The sequence below is a fragment of the Neovison vison genome, chromosome 3, assembly GCF_020171115.1.
Source record: "Neovison vison isolate M4711 chromosome 3, ASM_NN_V1, whole genome shotgun sequence".
Taxonomy (NCBI): Eukaryota; Metazoa; Chordata; class Mammalia; order Carnivora; family Mustelidae; genus Neogale; species Neogale vison.
In genome coordinates, this window is record NC_058093.1 from 55,432,790 (window position 1) to 55,445,564 (window position 12,775).

Sequence of the window (12,775 nt, forward strand, 5' to 3'; positions counted from 1 at the left end):
GTTGTTTAACCTCCATGTATTTGTGGTCTTTCCAAATCTTTCTTGTGGATGACTTCTAGTTTCATAGCATTGTGGTCAGAAAAAAGTGCATGGTAGGATTTCAATTTATTTGTTGAGGCTTGTTTTTGTGACTTAATATGTGATCTATTCCGAAGAGTGTTCCATGTACACTTGAAAAGAATGTGTATTTTGCTGTTTTAGGGTGAAATCTAAAAATATCTGTTAAGTCCATTTGATTTTCCTTATTGAATCTGATACCTCTCATGGGATTTCTCCACCCTTAAAAAAAAATACTTCTTTCCAAGTCTTCCCAAGTTCTTTTCTTTCATCTGGTCTATCCTGTTACCTACGCTCTCTAATGCAGTTTTCATCTCATTCATTGAATTCTTCAGCTCCAGAATTTGTTTGAAATTCTAAAAAAAGAACTAATTTCTTTGATTTGTTTATTAAATTTATTCCCGAGTTCATTGAATTGCCTTTCTGAGTTTTCTTGTAGCTTGTTGAATTTCTTCATAATGGCTATTTTGAATTCTTTATCAGATCACAATGTTCTGTGCCTTTGAGTTTGGTTGCTGAAGAATCAGCATTTTTTGGTAATATCATATTTCCTTAATTTGTTGTTGTTTCATACTTCAAATGCAAAAGAAGAGGTACATATCCTTTCTTTAGTGAAGAATTTATTCACTTTTGTTGTTATAGTTCAAGACGCTGACAATTGGAAACCTTGTGTCCCAGAGGTAGTGCTATAATTCAAGTTTTTAGTTTCTTCCATTGGGGCTGGAGGCTGCACTCAGCAACACATAGAAAGAGCTAGCAGAAGGTTCAGAGGAGGCATGGGCTTAGCACCTGGGTTTATGGGGGTGCCCATGATTGAGAGGCGGATTTTCCAGTGTGGGACTCCAAGAGGTCCATCGGTGGACCTCCTGCCAAGATCCAGAAACAGAAGGAAACACATTTCTTCAATATGCTTTGGTATTCTTGTTGACCTCTTTTCCTTTCCTTTCTTTCATCTCAGTAATGGAGATCCCACCTCTGAAGTTTAGGGTCCTACTGGAGAGAAATGGATCACTTCAGCCCCAACCCCTACAGGTGGGCAACCACATTTGCTTTCCATTTTCTCTAGCAGAGAGGTAGCCGCTGCTGCTGCTGACAAAAACCCAGTATGTTGCCACACTGCCGAAGGGAGGTAGCACGGTGGTTCCTGTGTAACTGCACCCCAGCAAACTCTAAGCCAAGGATGGACAATGGTCTTGGAATAGCAAAGAAATGACCAGGAGATAGTGAGTGAGACAGAGGTTTATTGGCGGAACTTACAGGAAGCCCAGGAAAGGCTGACTAGACAAAGCACCCACTGCTAGAATCTGCACAAAGCAAGTTTTTATAGTATAACAACTAGCCTAGGAACTACCTGTAGCTATTTTCCTCCTAGCACGGCCAGTGTTTTAAGGGATCAAGGTCTGCCACCCAGGTATTCTTTAATTACAGAAGTCTTCCAGGTTACCCATTCCCAGAACCCCTGACCTTGAATGCTAAACAACACATTCTTCTGTATCTTCTGCTTGATGGGAATATAGAAGGAGGATGGGATCTGTATATTCTCAAGATAGTGATTAATAGGGACATTCGGGATGTTCTTGTATAAACCAAACATCCAGCATATATCATGCAGTTCCTCTCTCTCTGCCTCCAAACTCCTCCCTATCCCAATGGGATGACCTGCTAGGATCTTCCATCAGGTTGGTTTAGACCCCTACAAATATGTGCATGTCTACCCAGTTTTGTACTCTCCAGATTCACCTTTTCCCCAATCATAGAAGGGGAGGGTGGGACAGACTCACTGACTCCCTTGGGAGTCTCGGTCTCTTCCAAGGTCCTATCCATCCACTTTCAGAGGCATAGGTGCATAGAAATTGCTTAGGTGTCCTGCTGTAATGTGCAAAGGCACTTCTGTTTGATTTACAACTAACTGGACATCAAAAACAAAGGATGAGGGGAAAAAGTATTCATGCCACCATGATGCCGACTTCACTCTAGAGAATTCAGTGCTGTTCTTCTTGATCTGGGTGCTGTTTCCATGAAAATATCCAATTAATAAAAACTTGTGAACAACAAAAAATTTAAACATGCATCAAGCCATACAATTGGATGCATATGTATATATATGCATACTTCAATATAAGTTAAATGTGATTCTATTCTTCTTTAGGGTATATAGCCAAAAGAAATGAAAGCAAGAAATCATATATACACCCATGTGGATGGCAGCAACCCAATTCTCCATCAAGAGATGAACAGGTAAACAAAATGCTGTATATATATAACATTGGAATATTATCAGCCATGAAAAGAAGGAAACTCCGGTACATGCTATATAATAAGGGTGAATCTTAAAGATGTTAGTTAAGTAAAATAAGTGAGTCTTGCAAATACTATATAAACCCACATATGAAGTAGTTAGAGTAGTCAAATTGTAGAGAAGGAAAGTAAAATGATGGTTGCCAACGACTGTGGGCAGTAAGGAATAGCAAACTGTTGCTTAATAAGTAGAGCGTTTCAGTTTTGTGACAGGAAACAAGTTCTGTGGATGGACAGTGGAGACATCAGCAAAACAGTGTGAAATGTACTTAACCACTTGATTATGTGTACTTTACCACAATTTTTTTAAGTTAATATATACCCTCTAAGTAAATGCATCTTAATGATGTCATCAACTTATCTCTGGTGAACATCCCAAAAATTCACCCCTCATCTCTTATTTGGGTCATTTTAAACCTTACCTTTTCAATCCTGTTGAACACAAGAAGTGAAGAAAACCAGCAGCGGGCTCTCTCCAAGCAGCAAAGTGAGAGATTTAAGACCACTTTCCACTCCCACAGGACCTCATACTAAAAAAAAATGCTCGGATATCATCCCTCCTATTTATACTCACAACCCTTCAGCAAAGAAGACAGATCAAAAGGCTCCATCACCTTCATTTCACAACTGGGAGCACAGACCAAGAATAATCACAACCAAAAAAAGAAAGAAAATTCAAATTTTCTGATATCACATTCGAGCTGGATGTCACCCTCATAAGACCCTCAAGATTGTCAAGAGACTTAAGAAGCAAATTTGATTTACAAATTCATTTTGTGCTTCTATTATTCCCATAATAAAATGCATTCTAGAATATAGATCTTATATGGCAAAAAAAAAGTTCACTTTTTGACTTGAAAACCTTTTATTTAATTTATACAAATAACTACTAAATACAAAAAGTAGATTAAAACAAAATAGTTATTTTTTTCTGGCAGAGTTTAAATGCACATAATGGATAATTCCGAAGAAAATGCATTTTCCCCACAGCGTTCAGGACTAAAATTCTACTGAAATCTTTGCTTCTAAATCAGTAATATATTCGGTGGTGTCACATGGGTAATGGCTAAATACATTTTTGCATATGAACTGAAAAAAGTTACAGTCTACACACATACAAATGTGAAGCACTTAAAATGTGAATTTAACTGATAATAAAAGAAAATGTCCATTTCAGAGTATAGTGTTAAAAACATTTCAGTAATAAAATCATAAGACCACATAAAAATAAGCTTTAACATATGCACGAAGCAGTTTTGTAAAAACTGCTAAGGGCACAAGTAATAAATAATTTGCAAAGTTGTATATAAACAATTCCTAATGTTTCAGCATCATTGTAAACATCAGCACATGTGTAAAATGCAGCAAAATCTGACATTACATTTTGTTTTGCCAAATTGAATTCCTATTATCCAAAGACAGACCAGTGGAGTATGCAGCCAACGTTTTGGCAAGTTGGGTCTTTAAAATTAAGAGTAACAGTGCAAGTAAGGAATGCAAAGAATTCCTAGTGCAATAAAGAAGAGAAGCACAGGCAATATTGCTGATAAAAATTCACCACCTCCTTGAGTTTCCCATGGGGAGAGTCTAGGAGACCTGTGAAAGATATGCAAAGCCACTGTCTTAATGCCCAGATCTCTTTTAGGATTTCTCTGTGTTCCTCCAGTTCCCCTACCTTTGCAACAGTGTCTGTCCGACATGAGTCTCTGCGGTGTGAACAGTTTGTGAAATGCCCAGTTCACAGTCATTGAGCGAGGTTAGGGTGGTTTTGGTGTCTCCCCAACACATGGCTGGGTAGAATGTCTGCCTTGTCAAAGCAGCCATTTGCGGAGGGAGACAGCTGGATTCTGTTCTGACAACCAGTCAGGCCAGCGTTAGGTCCCAGCTGGACAATGACAACGTCAACTCTTCCTTCTTGACACCATGAAAATGTCAACAGTCAGTTTTCAATTTGTCTAGGGAATTATCAATTTTGGTCAAAGTCTTTTTGATACGCAGGGCTGTGAGTCTTGCGGATGGATTTTGATACCAGCATTCTTTCATCAGCTTAGCCAGAGAGGTTAATGTCTGAGGAGAGAAAGAACAAATACCAGGGTGAAAAAGTGGCTTTTTCATGGCCCTAGAAAGCTGGCAGATGTTGTGTCAAGAGATTTTGCAAAACTCTGCGGGTCTTGGTAGGTCACAATGATGTTACTGCCATCTTCTTTATCAAATAATCTAAGCCTTGACCCCTGATAAGAGTCCCTCTTGAGTTTTGATGAGTTCTGGCCTTTGGATTCTGAATGCTATTGGCTGACTTTGAGGTAAATTACAAAGGATTGGCTGGACCCCCTGATGTTTTATGCGGCTAAAAGAGATAATGCTACCCCAGAGTTTACAATGAAATCTGAAAACTGAAACTGGCGTCTTATCTCGATGTTTCAGACTTGCGGCTATTGAAGAGAAGCAATAAGAATCTTCAGGGATGCCTGGGTGGCTCAGTGGGCTAGGCCTCTGCCTTCAGCTTAGGTCATGATCCCAGGGTCCTGGGATCCAGCCCCACATAAGTCTCTCTGCCCGGCAGGAAGTCTGCTTCCCTTCCTGTCTCTCTGCCTGCCTCTCTGACTACTTGTGATCTCTGTCAAATAAATAAATAAAATCCTTAAAAAAAAAAAAAAGCAACTTCAGCTGAACTGCTCTGTTTGGAATTTCAGATATACAGAGATGGAAAGAGGTTAGTCTCGCATTTTACTTGTGAGTGGCAGAGTAATGAGTCTCCTAACTCCTGGAGCTAGTCCATAGTAGAAACTCCTGTGACTACTGTCACTTACTAGCAAGATCAGAGAATTTTGCGCTTTCAATGATACCATTTTGTGAACCGACTTAACTAAGTCCAAGACCCTTCTATATAACATAGAAAGCAACAGACAGGGGATCATTCAGGAACTGTACTTTTGGCTTACTCTTGAATTTCAAGAGTAAAGTATTTTTCTAATAAAAAGGTGAAGGTTGCTTTAAAACTGAGAAACTGGCACTCTTACCGGGTCTGAGAACCATCTATTGGGTATGTTTGGCCTCTGTTGATCCACACAGACCACCTTTCTCATATCTTCAAAACTTGGGTCATTGGGAACCACGTCGTAAAATGGTGGCTTGTAATCCTCCACGATACCTGTGGACAAGTGGATAAGAATGGTGTTGGTTAGCAAGAGGACAGAGGATCCCCCTTGGGATTTCTTAAGTGGTACCATGGGGTTATAACCTGATCAGAGAAAAACTGAACATCTTCCTTACTTCAAGGTGATTTTGAAAGCTACAGAATAAGTGGAGAACAAGGTAATAATTCTTCCTCCAAATCTCTGTAGGAATTACAATAGAAGAAAATGTGGCTACTACTCATGTAACTACATTTATTGACAAATGAGGACAAAATTCCTTTCATAATCACAAAATGACAACATTCCAGTACAAGACGATGACCTAGGAAGAACCTGAACATCTCTCCATCATGAATACCCCAAATCTACACCCACTTATACAGCCGTTCCTCCTGAAGAAGAACTGAGGGCTGAATGAACAGCTTCTGTACAACAAAAGGCCATAGAGAGAATGGCACAGAGATGGAGACATGGAAATGAAGGGAGCCCACACCCCCAACACTGTGGCACTGTAGCAGGGAGAGCTAGTACCAGGGTACCATAGACAGGTTTGTCTATCCGGGGCACAGAAAAAAATGTCACAGTTTAAAACATCAACTAGAATATAAAAGAGCAAGCCCTACAACTCCACCACATGCCAGGGAAGCTGCTGGAACTCTCTCAGCCAGGGCCTGGTGAATACCACTGCTAGGTATCCCCCTCCCCGCCCTGCCCCCAGCCCTTAGTGCAGACAAGAGAAGGGTCTGCAAACCACAGCTGGCTGACTGTTCCAGTGAGCTCCAGGCCCACATCCCACACCAGCCCTAGCCATCCACCAAGGCAGCCACATGCAGCACACACTAAGACCCTCCTGGTCAGTGCTCACTATGGCTCCAGCCATAGGATGCAGAAGAATGGATCAATGATCTATTGGTAAGCAATCTAAGGTAATGGAGAGCATCCAAGAACAGGAAAAAGAAAGAAAAATGTTTAAAAATAAGGACACACTAAGGGATCTCTTAGACATAAAAAAAGATCTGCTTTCTATGGGTCTCAGAAGGAAGATAGAAAGGGGGCAAAAAACTTACTTGAAGAAATAATAGCTGAAAACTTTCCTAACCTGGCAGGGGGTAGGGGGTGTACAGCAGACTTCTAGGTACAGAAGCACCAAAAGTCCTGAACAAGATGGAAACCAAGGAAGTCCACACCATGACACATAATAATCAAAATGTTAAAGAAAAGGACAAAAGCAAATAGTCAAATACAAAAGAAACCCCAAAAGGCTATCAGCTGATTATTCAGCAGAAACTTTGAATATATCATGTCATTCCTTTCTGTCCTACAAAATGCTGAAAGGAAAAAAACAAAAAACCCTAAGACCAAGAATATCTCCTTAAATTCTGAATGATAACGTTTCTGGTAAAGGGTTCCCCTAATACGCAAAAATTAAAGGAGTTCATCACCACTACTAAATATATTTTATAAGAAATGTTAACAGCACTTCTATAAGTAGAAAAGGAAAAGGCCAAAAGTAGAAGAAAATGAAAGAAAAGAAAATTCATGTGTTGAAAGCAAACACAGTAAAGGTAGTAAAGCAATCACTTATAAAGCAAATACGAAGAATAAAAAAGACAAAAGTAGTAAAATCAATTGTAGGTGATAGGTCTTCACAAAATAAAAATGTAAAATATGACAACAAATAAAACGAGGAAAATAAAGTTCTTTTAGAATAATGTGTTCAAATTTAAATGGCCATCAATTTAATACAGACTGCTGTATACTTAAGATTTTATAAATAAATTTCATGATAAACACAAAACAAAAACCTATTGTTTGTGGGGGGAGGGTGGAGAAGCAAACTCCCCACTGAGCAAGGATCCTGATGTGGGACTTGATCCCAGAACCCTAGGATCATGACCTGAGCTAAAGGCACTTACCCAAAATGGAGGTACCCAAACATCCCAAGAGATTCACTTCTGACCCAAAGACATAGAGTGAAAGTGAAGGGATGGAAAGAGACATTCCGTTTAAATGAAAGCTGAAAAAAAAAGATTAAAAGCTGGGGAAGCAATACTTAGATCAGATTAAATGGATTAAAGCAAAGACTGTCACAACAAAGAGCATTACATAATGATAGAGGGTTCAATCCAAAAAGAGCATTATAACAATAGTAGAGATCTATGCACCCAACACTGGAACATCTAAATACATAAAGCAAATATCAACAGACAGAAGGGAGAATTTGACAGTAATGCGCTAATAGTACAGGACTTAACATCCCACTACATCAACAGATCATCCAAAAAGAAATCAACAAGGAAACAGTGGCTTTGACACATCAGACCAGACGGACTTAACAAGTATATACAGAATACTCCATCCAAACACAGCAGAGAACACATACTTTCCAAGCGCACATGGAACATTCTCCAGGATAAAATGTCTGCCCACAAGTCTCAATAAATTTAAGTAGACTGAAATCCTACCAAGCATCTTTTCCGAACACAACAGTATAAAACTAACAACCAATTACAAACAAACAAACAAACCTGGAAAAGACAAAAACAACATATACTACTAAAGAACAAACAGACCAACAAAGACATGAAAGAGAGAATACAAAAAAAGCACAGACAAATAAATATGAAAACACAAGGGTCCCAAATCTTTGGGACACAGCAAAAGCTGTTCCAGAGGGAAGTTTACGGCAATACAGGCCTACCCCAAGAAAAAAGAAAAATCTCAAACTAACCGTACACCTAAAGGAACTAGAAAAAGAATAAACCCAGACTTAGCGGAAAGAAGTAAATAGTGGCCATCAAGGCAGAAACAGAAAACTGAAAACAGAGAGAAGAAAAGAAAAAGAAAAGGTCAATAGAACCAAGAGCTGGTTCTTTGAAATATCAAGAAAATTAATAACCCATTAGCCAGACTCATCAAGAAAAAGAAAAAAGGCCCCCAAAAAATCAGAAGTGAAAGTAGAGAAGTAAAAACAGAACACAGAAATAATCCCATCCATTGGTAGAATGCAAATAATATGAAATAGTCATTTCTTCTTTCTATGGGCAATGAGTAACCTCAGACTGCCAGACGCAGTTGCTTGCTTGATGGCTCTATTATTTACTTTTCAGACTGAAGGCATGAAATGAAATGTAGAGAGAGACTGTCATTTGGGAAGACAGTAGAATAGCTGAAAAGCATGAACTCGCTTCTTACCCCAAGCAAACATGAAAGAGGTTAATTTCAGCTGAGCATAGCTTCCAATGCCTTAGAAACCCTTTTTCCCCAGAAAAATTACTCTTCTTTGTGAAAGAAATTGATGTAATTCTACAAAGAGAGAAATTTTAAGCTTCATCACTTAGAATTAGAAAATTGATTCTTCTCCTTAAAGAGAAGAAACCAAGAAATTCATTTTTCTTCTATCATCAAAGGCTTCATCAATGAGGCCAGGGAACTACTTGGTTGACTGTTCTCTTTTTCTTTCTCCATGTAACTTTCTTCTATTCCTAAATACCTAACAGGTTTTTTGGGGAAAAGAAAGAAAAATTGAATTTTAACTTTTCTCACAGCCTTCTAGTTCCTACAGGTCACCTGAAAAGCTTCAATCCCTTTGTTACTGATCAAAGAAATTAAGTTACTTAACTGCAAGAATCCATTTTATAAATCCTGTATAAATACACATCATTTATGCAAAAGACCAATCATGATAAGGAACGTGCTTAAGATCTATGCAATTTCTTTAACTTCATTGATTTGACTAAGTTAATTGATAACTACATTCCATGTTTCCAGTAAGGAAAAAAAGGTTTCTAATTGAGACTGTTTAAGTCTAAATAACTTACCCACATTGTATAACTGTAATCACGAAGGATATTAGTCAATGGATTAAAATCTTTCCTGGCAAAACCTAAAATACTGCTTTCAGAAGATTTGTGACCCCTCATCTCAAGGGCCTTATCTCCTCCTGTGAGGAGCCCATGAAACTTTTAAACAAAAGTATTTCCTTCTAGTACTAAGACATACCACACAAAATACAACTAGACATGAATGCTTATACCTTATTTAAGGGCCACATGAATTTATAAGAAATATAGTGAGAGATGTGCCCTTCACTGTGTCTTAATTCCTCCAAAAGAGACTACATTTAGTAGCCTAATTTAATTTTTTTTAAGTTAGCATAATAGCATTGCCTGTTCACACTCACTTAGCCAATGAATACCTGGGGATAATCTGCCCGAGCGAAGTGGAGTTTTTATTACAAATATGCCAAAGAAAAGGGCATGGGTGGATTTTTAAAACGTGAAATCCAGTGATCCTGAACAACACATTTCACTATACAAATCTGGTTTTCCCTCGTGTTTATATTTGCCATACTTTAATCTCATTATCTATCTGCCCCATGTTTTAACTAAAGGAATCAAATTTAAAAAGAAAGACCATTTAATGGATTATGCCTGGGATTTAGTCACACTTCTCTTTCTTCAACTACTGGTCAGTTGCCGATAGTCTCCATCTTATTCTGGAGAAGCATGACCAGTGCCAAATAAATCTTGGATTAAACTCTAAGAGTCAGGTGGACCTCCCTCTGGCCAAAGAAAGCAGTGATTTTATTTCAGTCAATATAAAGTACATTATGTGTCTACAAGGTGTGGAGCACCATATAAACTTTAAGGATGATGAAAGTGGAAGACATGCTCTTGTTTGTCAAGGGTCTGGAAATCTGTGGATGAGGACAAGCCCTTCTTACTTTAGACAATGGAAATCTTATAAAAACAAAAGAACCTCAAAAATGGTTTTGACCCCACTAATATCTATCTTTGCCTTTCAAAATAGATTTTTATGTGCTCGTTCCTAAATTGGCATACACAGTTTACGGGATCAGAATGGTTACTGAGTCAGAGGTTGTGTTTGGCACTGGGGATACAAGAATAAGAATAAGAATAAGAGATGAGGTGCTGGCAATAAGGCACAGAACAAGAGGCAACGGAACCAGGACAAATTAGAGACAGGCATTAGAGGAAAGAGCAGGGAGAACGTGCGGGGACAGGATATTCCGCAAGTCTTAGAAAAACCAGCTGTGTGGTTTTTTGACACCAGACATAACTGGGTGTCATGGAAGCCTAAGTAAGCTTTCCGGGAGCTAGGGCTTAGGAAGACAGAAAGATACGGAGTCTACAAGGCAGAGAAGGGGATGGGAATGAGAAGCACCAAAAAGGGACATTTGTGGGGGGAGAGGGACCAAGGACAAAGACACGGGTTACAGATGACCCTCGCTTGTTGTAAACTGGGAGGAGAATTCCCTGTGGCTGAAATCAGGTGCACAGGAGGGCAGGGAGAGTGAAAGGTCAAGGATGATGGAAACGGTGTGTCGTCAAGGTAGGAAGTTACTTCTAACTGTTCCTCACTTCTGCCAGAAATTGGGGGAGTTAGGCAAAAGAGCGGACTCTTATGTCCTTTGAAGACAGCACTCAATGAACAACTGCCAAATTATGAGCCAGCAGAGAGGACAGCAGGGAAAGTGACTAAAAATGCAAAGTACTTGGAGTGCCAGATGAGGGGTGCATACAGCAAAAGGTGTGGGAACGCAGAGGAGGCAGAGCCCTTACCCAGTAGTCGGGGAAGGACCGAGGGAGCCAGGCCCTGCTTTTCCATGAAAGGTGGCTGGCGTGACTCAAAGGGCACAAGAAAGGAATCAGAAATTATTCATAAGCTACTCCCCCACAACTCTTGGCATACGTATCTGATTTCTACAAAAATGTTTTTCCTGGGCATATGTCTGTTTGGAACTCTTCTATTCTCTGCTGCAAATACATCTTTACCAAGCAGTAGCCCTCCCCTGGATCCGCTGCACAGTCCTGAGTAAAGCCCTTAATTGCCAGGCCTTAGTTCCAACACCTTGAAGTTCACGCCACAAAGCTGATACACAGACCAAAAAGAATGCCCTCCACAGTGTTCCAAAAAGCATGAGATGCTGGCCTTGCATCTTAGACCACTCTCTGGAAAGGAAGTCTTCTCTGCAATCCTCCCCCACCAAAGCCTCAGATGGGGGTACCACTTCTCCCTGCTGTGACAGCTGTATCTGGGACTTCAAATCCCCTCCCCCGCAACTAGCCACTCACCATATCCCCCGCCCCCTGCAAAACCTTTAGGAGAAAAACTGAGGGGAACGCTCATTATGTCTGCATGGGCTCAGGCTCATTCCCCCCAGCATGCTGCCCCACATACCTGGGCATCGCCTCACTAGCGTGGCTTGCGCTTCTGGACATAGGGCACCTGTATCAACCCCCACAGTGCTTCCTTTTGCCCAGGATACCAACTGCCATCCTCATTGGACTGTATTTCTCATTCCCATTTATATGTCCGCCCAGGCTAGTCCACCTGACTGGCTCCTTTCATCTCACGACTCAGTTCATGCTTTCTATCTTCAGAGAAGAACCCTCCCTCCTGGCTACCACAATTCCAGGCCCCCGGACAAAGTTCCATGTCCTCCCCACACTCTGTGACTTCCCCGTACACCTCAACCATAGTCACTTCATCTAGTAAATATTAAAGAGATAAATTAGTATTTTTTTTTTTTTTTTTTTTGCTCAACTGCTTCCCAGGGCCTAAAGGAATACCTAGTATATGCATACATATTACTTGAGTGAATGTTGATTATGTCCACAATCCTTTATCCAAAACCCTTGAGGTTAGATCTGTTTGAGGAATTTGGAGGGTTTTTTACACTTTACAAAGGAAATAAGAGGCACATACCCTATTTATATGATACCCTAGCAGAGTCTGAGGGATACCCCGCAACCAAACACATTTCTGTACTGAAATGGATGAACAGTCCCACTAAATGGGATAAATAAAAGCTATAAATAGACTTATTTCAATTCAGGTCAAGTCTGACTGCTCAATGAGTTCAGGTGTTCTGCCAAGTAAGTTATGAAAGGCTTGGATTCTGAAGTTGATGAATTTCTCAAGCACAGATAAGAGACTATTGACCTGGTTATATATCGAATAATCTGAAGGTTAAGGTGAAGAGACATCATGGGATGTCAGAATCATGTCCATTACATCGCAGTCCTCTTCCTTCACAAGAAAAAAGCTGAGGACTACACAGGAAAACTTACTTGGTCCAAGTTCCCAGGTAATTAACCATAAAGCTAAACTAGCATCCAATGCCTTGTTTATATTCTAGAATTCTTCCCACCAAGCTGACAGTGACATAATGAATTACTCCTCTCTGCACTAATCTCTTGTCGCAAGCTGCTCCCTTCACTGTCTCTCTCCACTGTCCTCCAACGTGGGCAGTCACC

The 12,775-nt window shown here is 40.0% G+C and overlaps 1 protein-coding gene across 2 annotated transcripts in view; it reads right to left on the reverse strand.

Moving 5' to 3' along the window:
- Window positions 1–3,201: 3,201 nt before the first annotated feature.
- ACVR1 (activin A receptor type 1) overlaps window positions 3,202–12,775 on the reverse strand; it is a 126,158-nt gene continuing 116,584 nt past the window's right edge. For both annotated transcript variants that reach the window (XM_044242103.1, XM_044242102.1), the window contains exons 10-11: window positions 5,376–5,506; window positions 3,202–4,422 (exon numbers count right to left, since the gene is read on the reverse strand). In XM_044242103.1, coding sequence (XP_044098038.1) covers window positions 4,288–4,422; window positions 5,376–5,506 — 266 coding nt within the window. In that variant the 3' untranslated portion in view covers window positions 3,202–4,287. The remainder of the gene's footprint in view (window positions 4,423–5,375; window positions 5,507–12,775) is intronic.